This window comes from Aplysia californica, unplaced genomic scaffold (assembly GCF_000002075.1).
Source record: "Aplysia californica isolate F4 #8 unplaced genomic scaffold, AplCal3.0 scaffold00824, whole genome shotgun sequence".
In the NCBI taxonomy this organism is placed as follows: Eukaryota; Metazoa; Mollusca; class Gastropoda; order Aplysiida; family Aplysiidae; genus Aplysia; species Aplysia californica.
The window spans coordinates 244,825-259,858 of record NW_004798094.1 but is presented as its reverse complement, the minus strand read 5'-3'; the positions used below and the strand labels follow the sequence as shown (position 1 = coordinate 259,858).

Genomic DNA, 15,034 nt, shown 5'->3' with positions numbered 1-15,034 from the left:
TCTCTCTCTCTCTCTCTCTCTCTCTCTCTCTCTCTCTCTCTCTCTCTCTCACTCACACTTTTTCAATGTTGTGGGGATGAAGCGCGATGTGGTCCCTTCCTGGACGTTTCTGTCCTGTTGTTCCTTCTTCGTGGCTTGTTGTCTACATTTTGAGGAGATTGACTTTAGAAGAATGGGTTTATCTTTATCAGAATCTGCTTCTACCAGAATCAGAATGAAAATTCTTTATTAATTTTTTTCTGTCTTCTTTTGGCAGTATTAATTATTGTTTGGTGAATTTTTAATAAATGAGCTTATTGGTTTGCTTGTTTGTTTGTTTTTAATTGTTTTGTTTTTTTTTACACATAGCAGTATTTTCGAAGTTTTCTTAATTAAGCATTACGGGTGCAAGTTATTACAATTGAAATAGGTTATCTTGTACACTATATTTGAGCACAGAATTACTGAATTCAAACACATTTTTCTTGTGACTCGCAGTATTAGTTTTGGTGCGTAATATTAACTGATTTGAGTTATTAGTTTTAGAGAAAACAATTAAATGAAACTATTTCTAACGGATAAGAAGATATAGCAGTTGGAAACAAGATCAATCTTTTCTTCTTTGTTCTCCGACACTGTCCCGTCAACCCGTGTGTCTCTCTGTGATTGGCTTACTGTTCAGGGCCGTTGTTCAACAATTAATGGGGCACGACGAGGTGAAATCAGGCGCTCGTCAATTTTAGGCATATGGGGTTATTGGTATCATCTTAAGGCCTGTTAATTTTCCTTGGTTTTAGTGAAAAAACTAGATTATCCATCTATGCGGGAAAAGTCGAAATATTTGCGATTGAATGATGTCAGGGTCACCTGGTTTCAGAGATAAAATTAGCAAGAGAATGGCCGTCAAAGTTTGGTAATTTCCATAGCGTGAGAGTTCTTGGAAAGGGAAAATCTATAGTTTTTGTGCCTTTAACCAATGTCTTGCAGTAAAACCCACACATAAATATGTTTTTGAATGGACATAAAAGGTGTTGAGCCTCCCCCCCCCCCTCCAAAAAAAAAAAAGAAAGAAAGAAAGGAAAAAAGGAAGAAAGGAAGAAATTTAAAAGAAAAAAAAATTGCCTGACGGCCAGAAAAACACCTGTTTGAAGAGTTTCTCTGATTGTATACTTTCGACGAGCTCCTGATTTCACCACCCTGCCTCACAATACACGTAAAAGCTTGTGTTGTTGTTTCGATGCTTTCACTTTCTGGTGTCTCGGGCTACGATTTCCTCGTGGTTTCGCTTCTGACTGTCTTGTCAGTTACTGTGTAGTCATTGGTGGTAGATTCTGATGTGGTGTTTGTCTGGTCGTCTGGTCGTCTGGTCGTCTTGTCGTCTGGCAAACCTATGTGTGTGTTCTCTCCTCTCTACATTCTGCGGATGAGCAGTACTTTCATTCCAACCTATATTTGCACTACTCTGTACTATAATAATGTTGATTATGTTCAAAACTGTTCTGAACCTCCCTCATTCACTACATTTTAATATCCCAACGACGAGTAGCACGTTAATTCTACTCTATATTTGCGCTGTACTATAATATGGACAATGTACACAACTATTTGGTATTTCCCTCATCCTCATCCCCTACTTTCTACAAATTCTAACGATGGGCAGTACTAGTATTCCATCTTATGTCGAATCTGCATAAAACTTTTCTGAATTTGCCCCATAGTATCGTACTCTCCATAAGCCAAATCTAAAGATCAGGGATATATCTACTTTTATTCCAATCTATACTGACTATGTATAAAGCTTTTCTTATTTTGTAATTTTCTTCTATCCATATTGTAAAGATCAGGAATACATCTACTTTTATTCCAATCTATATTGACTATGTATAAAACTTTTTCTCTTGTCTTGTAATCTTTTTTTTACATTGTAAAAATCAGCAATACTTTTATTCAAGCCTATACTACTGACTGTACTACTCGAATATTGACTATTCATAAAACTTTCTTTTTTTTCATCGTCTTCTTTCTATATTTTAAAGAGCAGTAATACTTTTAGTCCAACCTATATTAACTGTACTATATTGAATCTGTATAAAATATTCCTATAAAATGCCCGCATTCTCCCCCTTCTACTCGTACATGCCAGAGATTAGCAATAGTTTTAATGCATCATGTGTTAATTCTGTATAAAACTCTTTTATATTTGTCTCATACTCTCCTTTGCACATACTTAAGATTGCCAATACGTTTAGTGCATCCTTTACTGGCTTTGTGTAAAACTTTTTTAAAAATAAAAAATAATGTTCCTTACTGTCTCCTTTGTAAATTATCCTACATATCAGCAATGCCTTTCTTCCACACTATACTGACTCTGTACTATATTTTGCTCTGAATAAATCTTTGAAGAATTTCCCTCATTCTCTTATTTCTCCATTCTACATGTAAGCAGTATTTTATATCATCCTATTTTGACATGTTTTAACTCTATTCTATATTATGTCTTTCTTTCTCTTCTTTCTGCATCCTGAAAATGACCAATATTATTATATTTGTTCCATCTTATATATGAATCCATAAACACAAAGTTTTTATATTTTCTAGACCCTCTTCTTTCTACGTTCTAAATAATATCAACTGATCGTTTATTCCAACCTTTTTAAAAAAATTCTGTTTAAAACATTACTGTATACGTTCCTGTTCTCTCCTTTCAAGAACACCTTAACGATGATCAATCAAGTTCTTTGCTCTACTCTGAATGATCTAATTATAAAACATTTCTTAACCCTTTGTTGCATACTATCCAATATTTTGGACATTTTGACCCCTCTCTCCTAAAATTATTTGTTGAAAAATAACCCCAGGGTTGTGAATGCTCCAGAAAGGTCATATGTCCAATTTGAACATCCTCAGTCGATTGCTTTATACTTTGTGTACCAAAGGGTTAATGACGTTCTTCTCACCACTATATTGACACCAATGTATCGCGCTGTCCCCGTCGTTTTATGCAAGAACAATTCTGAAATTATGCAAACTGAGACCAAAAATGTGAAATTTTGCGATTCTGTTAATTTTAACCAAGAATTATAAAGGAAAATAATTAGAAATTATGCACAAAAATTAAAGATCAAATTTTGCTAAATTGTGCGGGGTGCATAAAACCACGGGGACAGATCGCGTTGCCTTGCTTTCAGTACTTTCACCCCAGTAGAATGGATTACGTGCATTGTTAGTTTTTTGTTTCGTGAATGTGTTGTGGAGAAAGGGTGGTGGTGTGGCAAACCTGTAAGGTTTAGTTGTTTGCTGTGATGACAATGATAATAATGATGATGATGATGATGATAATGATAATGATAATGATGATGATAATGATAATGATAATGATAATGATAATGATAATGATAATGATAATCATCATAATAATAATCATAATAATGATAATAATAATTTTAAAAATATAAAAATGATAATGATAATAGCAATAATAATAGATAGTAATAATAATAATAATAATAATAATAATAATAATAATAATGATGATAATGATAATAATCATAATGATGATAATAATAATAATAATAATAATAATAATAATAATAATAATAATAATAATAATAATAATAATAATAATAATAATAAAAACATTTATAAAGCGCTAACTATGCATGCAGCATACTCCAGGAGCTTACAACTTCATGTATCATTACCCCAGCAGACCCTATTACACTCAGAAACATTCTCTGCTCCAAGGAACCATACAGTGCAGGCAGCCGATTAATTGGTCGCTTTTAAGCACAAACGGACTAACCTAGATTTCGGAGGTTTCCAGAAATCTTGACCTACACCAAAAGTGGGCATTGCCCTACCTAAAGGAGAAGTTTGGTGTCATTGGTGTGTATATTTGTTTGGTTATAGAGACAACTCTCCTTGTCTTTTAAAGACACTGAACAAGGGGCAAAAACTTTACCTTCGATTTTCTCAAAACAGCATTTTTCGGGATAGCCCCCTTGTGCCTAAAAGCGACCAATTAAGTGCGCTAACAATAACAAACTGACCAGATTATGTAAAACTTTGAACACCGATAATGGTAATTAACATGAGAGTGAGAGCACTTGGATTCATGTTTTAGTTATCATTATCACTAAGTGTATGTGTGTCATGAGGTGCCAAATCTGAAACTGCAGGTATCTACAATCATGGTTTTCCATTCATTTCTCTGTTCAGATGCTCTCAATATTTACCCTATAGTAATAATAATAATATAAACTTGGTTCCTCCCCGATACCCATCTGTTCAAGTTTTCTCAATTACGTTGCTCTTGGTATACACATAAGTCTCAATAAAAAGCATTAAAAGGTTAGGCCTATAACTACTATTTTAAACATTTAATTTTCTATTAGAGAGACTTTTGTTTTCGCAATCTATGCATGGTCGATGAAAGTGAGAAAGTTTAGAACTTTTCATTTTCACAAAATCAGTAACTTTCAAAAGAGGAAGTACGTTTTTTGTTTGTGTCTTTCTTTCTTTCTTTCTTTCTTTGTTTTTTAAAACTTTTTTGTTGACTTAAATAGCGAATTTTAAAGGAAAAACTGCAAACTTTTGTTTGATTATCATGATGTTTGTTTTTGACTAAAATATAAGATTATTCGTGGCTGTGTGTGACAGAGCCTTTTTGAGTAGGCTTCGCTGATTTTTATTTAGTATCATATTTTTAAATTAAAAATGTTTTTTTTTTTTCAGTTTTAGATGATGAATGGATACCAAGTTTAAGTATTGTTTGTGGACACTTTCAGGTGTTCGGAATTTCGTGCATTGATTAGTAGTATCGGTAGCAGGTTGCCATGGCAGCTCACTTAGCGGTCTACCACCATGTTTTTGTTCTACTTGACGGTCTACCACTGGACCAGTCTGACGATTGCTCCATTAAAAAGTTGACGTTCTATTTGTCTGCTACAATCACTAACCCAGACCCTAATCTTAACCTGACGCTAACTTAACCTTAACCCTAACTGTAGCCCAAACCCTATCTCTAATCCCATCCTTTACCCTAGCCCTAGCCCAAAACCTAGACCATACCCTACGCGGACTTAACCCCAACCCCAACCTTAACCCTAACCAATAGCCTAACCCTATCCCAAACACCAGTCCTAACCCTAACCCAAACCCTCACCCAACCCTAACCCTTACCTTAATTAACCCTAACCAATTGACGCAGCACGCCAAGTAGAAAATGAGAAATCAAACAGGCTGCCAGGTGGAATGGCACCACAGTAGTAGTAGTATTAATATATATATATATATATATATATATATATATATATATATATATATATATATATATATATATATATATATATATATATATACATGTATAATATATGACACAATGTGTTCTCTTAGGTTGCCCTCTTTATTTTATGTGTAAACTGTTCATCCTGCTTATGTCCTCAGTGTTAGTACAGTTGTTGGTTGTTCTTTTTAAGTCATCTGACACAGTTAAGCGTGCTGGCAAAATGAGTTACTTCTCGGATTAAAACCTTATGGAAATATATAGCCACCTACATCACGCTTATTAGTGAAACTTTTACTATTTATAAGTATGAAATAATGAAAGGTTTGTTATATTTTAAGAATATTATTATATGGCATCAATAGAAAATCTACAAATTACACCCTGTGTTTGTTTTTGGCCAATATCGTCATGTGTGGATTGCGGGAAGTAACTCATTTTTCAGCACGCCTTGCAAAAAAGAAATATAATGTGTCTATTGTGCGATGGTAGTAGTTCTTTTCCTTGAATGCACAAGCCATGAGTTCTGTTCTTGCACGAGGAAGATGATAAAATAATTTCACTGAATGGGTTTTTAATAATCTTTTTGTTGGGGCTGGCATGTGTAACATTATAATATTATAGCCTAGATTGACCTCTGAAAAGCAGGGAAAATGTATTTTACTTTATTATGTATATACATGTAATTACAACATATACATTTCTGAAAGTGTATCATTTGTAATGGTAAAGGGCTGTTTCAATGCTTTTAGTATGTCACATTTCAATGTTATTGCCATGTGTGTTTTTTTCACTTTTTCTTTCATTTTTTTAATTTTTCAGCTCTTAATAACTTGTTATCATAGATGTCCTCTTCCCCTAATTCTGACAAATTCCTTTGTATTGATAGGGTAGGAGTAGATTAGACAGATAAGATGTAAGATTAATCTTTAAGGCAAGACATTGATGTAGATTAATCTTTAAGGCAAGACACGGGTACATTGGTTTGGTGTTTCACCAAGCGTACAGACATACACACACATAAACACACACACACACACACACACACACACACACACACACACACACACACATACACACACACACAAACACACGCACACACACGCACGCACGCGCACACACACACACACACACACACACACACACACACACACATATCAAATATAATTATTATCCTTATAACTCTTCCTTCTTCTCTTTGGCACTTATATAATTATGACCTAGTTGCAAGTGCCATAAAACTTTTACAAAAACAAAACAAATTAGAACTGAACAGAACCAGATTTTCTTTGTTTGTTATTCTCTATAAACATCTCTAGTCTTTGACACTAATCTGACTGATCGTGTTGGGTTTCTTAAAAAATCATTTTATTTTTGTGTTTTATATAATCTTTGACAATTATGTGATCCATTGCGTTTTATGTAAGTAATGTAAAACTCTCATTCGTAAAAACTTAACTAGAAACTAGTCATTCGCGCTCATATGACCTTATCCAGTTGCGAGCGCCGTAAAACCCTTATTAAACTAAACAAACTAGCCTTTACTCAAACGGATTCCTTTTGTCTCCTCCTTTGTAGATGTCCCTGGCAGCGCATGTCGAGGACACTGGGGATGGCGGCAAGTTCACGCCAGAGAGACAGGAGATCATCCAGATGGTCAAGTGTCGTATGCAGAGTCAGGGGCTGCCATTGGACGATTACCATAAAAGTGAGTAGGCGTGGTCGTTGAGAGAGTTGGTGATTGGTGGATGTTTGTGGGTGTGGTCGTTGATAGAAAAAGATGTTGTTGGTGTGGTTGTTGATAGAGTCAGTGATTGGTGGGTGTTGTTGTTGGTAGAAAAAGATGTTGTTGGTGTGGTTGTTGATAGAGTCAATGATTGGTGGGTGTTGTTGTTGGTAGAAAAAGATGTTGGTGGGTGTGGTTGTTCATAGAGTTGGTGATTGGTGGGTGTTTGTGGGTGTGGTTATTGAAAGAGTCAGTGATTGGTGGGTGTTGGAGGGTGTCATTGTTGATAGAGACAGTGATAAGTGGATGTTTGTGGGTGTAGCTTTGTAGACGTTGATATAGTAGGTGATTGGTGGGTGTAGTTTTTATTACAGTCTGTGATTGGTGGATATTGGTGAGCGTGGTTGTTATGTTGAAAGGGGCATAAAAAATATAATATACATTTTTTATAACATTTGTAATGTTCTACTCACATTTCAGATGAAGTGAGCGATCGCCGTTCCACCATCTCCTATGTGATCATCAACCCAAGCTATGATCTGAAGCTGGAGCCTGGGGACATTGTGTAAGCAGCAGATGTAATGCCCAATGTACACATGATCTACAGCAAAATTACTAGTGTCTGTGGTGAAATAGTGGGGCTCTTTGCCATTGCTGCTAGCAAGCAGATGAGAGTTCGATTCCATAGAGGGAGCCATTATTATAATATTAATTCTTTTCTGTGTAGTCGTTAGCATGAAAAAAGACGTACAGTATTGGCTTGTTGATATGGCTATAAGGAAAAAGGTAGATCACACAAAAACGGATTGAGAAAGTCATGGAAAACCTGAGAAATTACAATATCCCAATTAAAAGAGCTGCAGAGCTGGTCTTCCCAGGAGAACTGCATCTCCCCTTGATGCTTAACAGCAATAGAGGAGGAAAAAGAAAAAGGAAAAGTAAGTAGATATTATTATGTTTGTGAACCAGATACAGCTGAGTGGTTGTTGGGTACTCTGATGTAGTTTGCTCTTTCTATCCTATCAAACGTCTGTCCTCCTTATCTCTCCTTCTTGTCTCTGAATGTTACTCTCTTGAAAAACACCTTTAATCTTTTGCCATTAAATAGCCTATTTATTTTGTAAGAGCTTACAAAAACTCTTTATAAAATGAAAACTGAAACCCCACCAGGTACGTTATCCGCCCAAGTTCCCTGTCCCCTCAACCTTCTCCTCTGACCGATGAGAGAAAGCTGCTGGGTCAGGAGAAACGCCAGGAGCCCCCTGGTGCCGATACAGACCGCTATAAGGACGTAGCGGTCAGTGACGAGGAAAATGATGAAAGTTGTGATGATAATCTCGTCTCCAAAGCTTCTCAGGACTCTGCTGTGTCAGCACCAGCACAGGTGAGAGTGGAATAAATTCAGTGCTTTCTTGTCCTCTCTCCACTTTTTTAAACAGTGAAAATGTGACAATTCAGCGCTTTCTTGTCCTTTCTCCATTTCTTTAAAACAGTGAAAATGTGGCTTCTTCTTAAGCTCACTCTTTGTTGTGAACTGTTTTCATTGTTGATTATAAATGGAGATGGGACAAGAAAGCACTGAGGCCGTGAATTGTCTCAGTGGTACCTGCAGCCTTTTGTCTGTGAATCGGATTGGTGGTACGTGCAATGATAATATAAATATAAGCTTAACCCTATCCATACGCCCTGGAGTCCTTTTGTACCCCCCCCCCCCCCCCCGGGGGGGTTGTATTCTTCACATGTTAAAATGCTTGAGTGTGTAAATTTTGTCTGTGATATTTGCAACTCGTTCAAAAACAATTTTTAATAGGTGTTTTATCCCGCCCCCCCCCCCCTTCCACCCCACGCCCTCCTCACTCTCTCAATCGATACAATTTAGAAAATTTTGAAGACGGCTTTCATTTCATTGAAATGCACAGTACAAATTTTAAGTGCTTTTCTTGATTTCCTAACTTATAGATAAAGTATCACACTCTTGCTTTGATTTAATGCGACAAGTAATAATTATAATGAATAGCATTTATGCTGTCCATTTCCATTTTCAAAAAAAAAAAATACTCAAAGAGCATTACATTAATAAACATATCACACCTTAAAAATTAATGGACACGTCTGTACGTAAAACATAGAAATAGTATTATGCCTATTATATATATATGTATAAAAATTTCTATGAGAAAAATATTAACACAATGAGCCTGACGATGCGTTCGCTAAGAATACAGAATACAGTAAAAATTCATGAACTGTCAAACTAAAATTGAAACTTGAATAGCTAGAAACATTCTATAAAAACATTCGTTCTCTATAAATAGAAAACAAATCTTCCTTTTAACTTTGTATTCAATGCATTGTATTAAAACCAAAAAAAGTTATCTCGCCCACACTCTGCATTCTATTAGTTAACAGGTCCAAATTAAAATATTACGTGCTTTAAAAGTCATAGAAATACTTTCATGGCCGCTTTAAAGGACAAGCAGGCTAACCCAATTTTGGGGGTTTCCAGAAATCTTGACCCACACCAAAAGTGGTCATTGCCTTACTTATAGGAGAAATTTGGTTTCATTGGTGTGTATATTTGTTTGGTTATAGAGAAAAACTCCCCTTGTCTCTTAAGGAAACTGAACAAGGGTTCAAAAACTTTACTTTTGATTTTCTCAAAACAGCATTTTTTGGGATAGCCCCCATGTGCTTTAACTCTTTGAAGACGTAGCGGACACATACGTGCGATGAGCAGCAGGGGAAAAACAATATTTCGGTACATTTCGAACCATCATACACAAATCAGAGACACGAGTTTTCATATTTCATGGCATGCATAATTGGTACATGCCTCATAACATTTCAAATAAAGAAAACAAAGTTTAAAAAAATATGTTACAATGATGAAGTTCGCCCCAAAACGGCACATCTTCACACATTGTCGAATGACCAGAATGCACGTCTTCATTGAGTTAAAAGCAACCATATTATTACAAGTTCTCTCATTGATCCACCTTGTTGTTCCAGCTGCCAGTCATGTTTTACGGCAACGAGCCGCCTCCGCACAAAGCCTCCGCCAGCATGCCAGAGAACCTGCAGCAGTTCCACCACCACCCTCGAAAAGGCGCACACGCCAACAGAAGAGACGAATCTCCTCCCTCCTCCCAAGTGTACCAAGTCCCACGACCCAACAGTGTCGGTGGCGTGGGCGTGGGCATGGGTGTGGGCGTTAACCGTCAGGACAGTAGCAGCTGCGATGGTGGGGGCGGTGACCTTCACCTTCACCAGCTCCAACAACAACACCACCAGGGGTCGTCGCCGTATACTCCAGACACGCCCAGCCCCTCATCTGCGATAACGGGCAACGGTTTGAGAGGGACGATCGTGTGAGGGGGTGATTGTTGTGTGAAGGGTGATTGTGTAATGTGAGATACGATAGTGTGAAGGGGTGATTGTGTGATTGTGAAAAGAACGTGTGTGATTATGTAAGGGATGATTGTGTGAGGAATGATTGTGTGAGTTATGATTGTGTGATTGTGTGAGGGATGACTATGGGAGAGACGATTGTGGGAGAGGTCTGAGACTCAGTCAGTGGGCTGCTTCTCACTCTCAGGACTTGGACATTGTTTGTACAATGATGGGGGTTGTGGTGGTACAGTCAAGCAAGATGACCACACTGATATTGCCCAGGAGAAAAGTGGTTTTCTCAGACTGGTTGTCTTTTTATGCAGGCTGATTATCATCATCATTATCATCATCATTATCATCGTCATCGTCATCGTCATCATCATCATTATCATCATCATCGTCATTGTCGTCCATCAGCCTTTTACAGCCCCACACCGGAATATAGGCCATGAACAAGAGCTCTCGACGTAGCCTACTTCTGTCCTGGTCTATTTTTTTTTTAAACCCAGGGGGGTACGGTGTAGTGGGAAGAGTCATTTGAACAAGGGATTTTCTTGGACAGGTGGTCATTACAGCAGGTTAAAACGAACTCTCCTGACTAAAGCTGCGACAAGTCAAACAGTAAATGTGTGCTCTGGATTGTGCACGCAGCGCCTCGTTACTTTCAGAGGTGATTGGTGATTGGTCTGAAGGGCTGATGCTTTCACCATCCCGGCACGGCCATATATATTTTCTCCGTCCCACGCCTCAGATTCCAAGAAAGACACATTGTGGTGATATTACTAACAATCTTCTGAGTGTTTTTTGTGTCCTTTTTTTCCCTTCTCTACTTTCCTTGGGTTTCTATTCCCCGAACTCCGAACAGCAGTTTTGATAGCAATGACCTTTTGTCTGCTGGCTTCATCATTGTGGGCAATTGCCTTCAAAGCATGCCTCGATGGTTGGGGGTGGGGGGGTGGGTGAAAACTCTTTGTTTGTGTGTGTGCATGATTTCATTATCCAGAGGAGAATAATTGAAGACCCCACTGGAAGAAAATCTAGTAAGTCACATAATTGGAAGAAAGTGGAGAAAATGGAATTTCAGAGTTTATTATTAGTCTGTATCTCATTGTGAGCATAGCATATTGACATTTCTTTTACCTTACATAACGCAAGACTTAATCTAGGTTATGTGTAGGATCATTTGTGGATAAGAAAGTTTGATTTTTAAAGATTGCAACAAGGCAAAATGATTTTTTAAAAGACAAAACTTTGTGGCTTATTTCTTTTTCCCCTGGAATCTTCATTTGTGTATAAGATTGACATGGTGTTATAATATCCAGTTGTTGTGTAAAAAGTGTGGCCATTCTTGTTGTGACTTCAAAGAAAACTGAGCTCTTTGCTCTTCACCTCCTCACCTTTGCCTTTTATCTATCAGATGTTGGGCACTATTGTAAAATGCACCACTGTCACTTCTTTTCAGTGTCAGTACTGGTGTAATTTGTCCTTGATAAAGTTTGGATGTTTTTGTATAGATCACTGTGGGCTCCCTGTTATAAGCTTTTTTTTCTCTTTCTATTCGGAAGTTTTGTGCTTGAAAATTATGACAGTTAATTGTTGGTTTACATTCTTTGGTGTAAATCAGTGCTTGTCGACCTTTTTACAGCCAGCGCCCATTTTTGTCACCTATAAGAGGCTAAAATTATTGTACTGCTTTCTTACATGTTTTTCCAAAACGAGACATTGAATAATACCTCTGTCCCTACCCATGCGATCCACGTCACAGACATAAAAGCACTGCGACAGAATCTGTGCTTCCAACATAGGAAGAATCAGCCATGAAAGAAGCTGCATGAAGACAACCTTGAGAACATCTCAAGCTAAATTGACCATCTGCATAGATGAAGAGAGCCATACACACATACACCCATGTGATCCTCACCATCCGCCAAAATTACAACATTGCCCACACGTGGGTGACAGCATCTAGTATGACAAGATCTGGTGTAAATAAAAATACATGTCAAATGTACAGAGAGACCTTTATTTTACCATTTTGTGAACGATAGATCAATAGCTACTGGCATCTATCAAGCTGCTGCACTGCCACAAGCATTTGTGTTGCGAGTGCCATAAAGCTCTTACTTAAGCTAGACTTTCACAGGCATGTTTGAAAGATGCAAAGATTATTATTGCTGGAAGTTGTGAGACGACATTTTGTTTCCAAACCTTTACTCATTTTTTTTCATGTATACAAGACCATTCTCCTCCGCTGTCATGCTGGAATACCGAATGTGCCAGAGCTGTATGTAGTCTGCTGTTGATTCAATCAAAATTGAGCTTTTTCCCCTTCTGAAAGATTTCTGCTATTTCACTATACACCCATACGTGTACACTCCGTTCAGTGGTGCATATTATATTATTAGGACTCTGCATGTATTGTTATTCTTTTTTTCTTTAAGTATACCATCTCATAAGTAACTTTTCAAACATATTGACAATGTTTTTCCGGTTGGGCTGCATTGTGCTACGGATTTTTCTGCACTTTGTAAGTTGTCGCTGCGTCTCACACCCCTCAACAGTCAAACCTTTTTCGAACTGAAGAGACAGGGGCATTAAAAAACGCCTATTATTACAAAATGTTCTCCAATATTATTATATGACCACCCAAAGTGATCACCATAGACAATGGGTTCTCTTGAGCAGTGTCGTTATGATAAAGAGAAGAAAAAGAATGTACTGTTTTCTTCTTAAATGATCTATTTGTGTGTTCATGTTATGCGCCATTGTTACTACTCCTGTTACACGCACTCACACAAAGACATTATGTGGTATTTGCTTTAGGCACCAGCTGAGATGGGTTCAAACCAGCACAAGGGCAGCTCATTTCTCGTTTCTCGTTTTTCGTTTCTTGTTTCTCGTTTCCACACTTTTGCTCACCGTCACTGCTGTTTTACAAGATGGAATGCTGTATAATTATTATTATCATCCTAATACTTCCTTTTATCTTGATACGCGCCATTTTTTGCAATGTTCCCTAATAATATGGTATTTGTAACACTTTGAGACATTTTTTTTCTTTGCTGTTGTTGTTGTAGTTGGAAAGAGGACACCACATGGCAAGTCATATTTCTTTTTTTTCTTCTTCTTTGCTGTTCCTTTCTGTCTGTCTGTCTGTCTGTCTGTCTGTCTGTCTGTCTGTCTGTCTGTCTGTCTGTCCGTCCGTCCGTCCGTCCGTCCGTCCGTCCGTCCGTCTGTCTGTCTGTCTGTCTGTCTGTCAGCCTGTCTGTCTTCCTTTTTCCTGGCACCAAATTATGTTAGTTATTTCATCGGTGCACTTGCTATTCAAAGTCGGCGTGGCTGTTCCCTTGTTTTCTTTGTCTGCCTCTTTGGGAGATTGTCCACTCAAGTTATTCCACCCACAGCACATCTCTCTCATTAACTTATCGCTACCTCAAAAGTATAACGTTCTATCTGACATTTTAGGCCATTTTGAGTTACTAGGACCATGAGGCCAGAAACCAACCAAATTTTGTACCTGCGCTATCAAAATCGTAAGATTATTCGGAGCCGTTATCAAGATATTCAAAGAACTGCATTTAAAAAAGCTTGATATGTTGTGAAACTCAAAATTTTTAACGTCAAATTTCTCAAAACTAGGTAGCCTACTGAGCAGATACGAGCGGAGAAGTTTGTAATTCTAGGGTAGCGCTATGTGGCCTAGTTTCTATCACCAAAAAAAGGACACCTAATCGTTTCTGAATAATACTAATAATGATAAAAATAATTATGATAATAATATTAATAATAAGAGTAATAATAATAATTAACAATAACAATAACAATAGCAATAATAATAATTATAGACAGCATTTTGTATAGTGCAAATACCCGCTCAACAACAAGCTCTATGCTCTTTTCAATCTATAGGCTACTAATAATATGGCATTCACACAGCATTGTCTTTTTTTTTATATTATTAACATTTCTTTTTTCCTGAAGTTGTACCATAAAGATGGCAGTTATTCAAGCGTACTTTCTGTGTGCTAATGTGATCTCTATAAACTTATTATGGAGAGCTGCTTTATACATATCAGTATCATTTCTCTTTTGGCGGCACCTTAAATTCTGACTTTACTTAAAACCAAGCTCTGTCTCTTAATTTTCTCTTGATATTTTACGTTACGTCCTATGTTTATCTATTACTGTTAATATTGTTACAGTGTTTAATAATAATAATAATAATAATAATAATAATAATAATAATAATAATAATAATTCATTATAGCCTGCTTTTCTGTATAATTTGTTCATTATATTACATTTGTGATTTATATAATGTTTCTAACCTTCAAAATACTGTTTAAATACTCTTTGGCATTAGTTATGTCACTGTTTCTGTTCCATAACACCTTAAATCAGCTCTAGGCCTATATATCCAGTGTAAATACAACTCAAAGTGTACGTGGTGAAATATTATTGGGTTAATGTTGTCTGGGTTGTTTTTGTGTAAAGAAATAATTTGTTTTATTTTTATACCTTCACACAGACATTATGTCATGAAGTATGAGTCAATAAGTTATTATATGTTATTTTATGTTATATGCTATCTGTGTACGATACATTTTTGTCATTACTGTGTTTTGTTTGTGTGAAATAAGAGCAAATTTACTGAC

The 15,034-nt window shown here is 36.8% G+C and overlaps 1 protein-coding gene across 1 annotated transcript in view; it reads left to right on the top strand.

Annotated features, from left to right (window-relative positions):
* The window catches only part of LOC101855059 (potassium channel subfamily T member 2), a gene marked incomplete at both ends in the record, with an annotated part of 28,722 nt that extends 20,375 nt beyond the window's left edge, over window positions 1-8,347 (top strand). Inside the window, 3 exon segments of the mRNA NM_001310489.1 lie at window positions 6,842-6,971; window positions 7,470-7,554; window positions 8,160-8,347. Of these exon segments, the coding sequence (NP_001297418.1) occupies window positions 6,842-6,971; window positions 7,470-7,554; window positions 8,160-8,347 (403 nt within the window).
* Window positions 8,348-15,034: the final 6,687 nt, after the last annotated feature.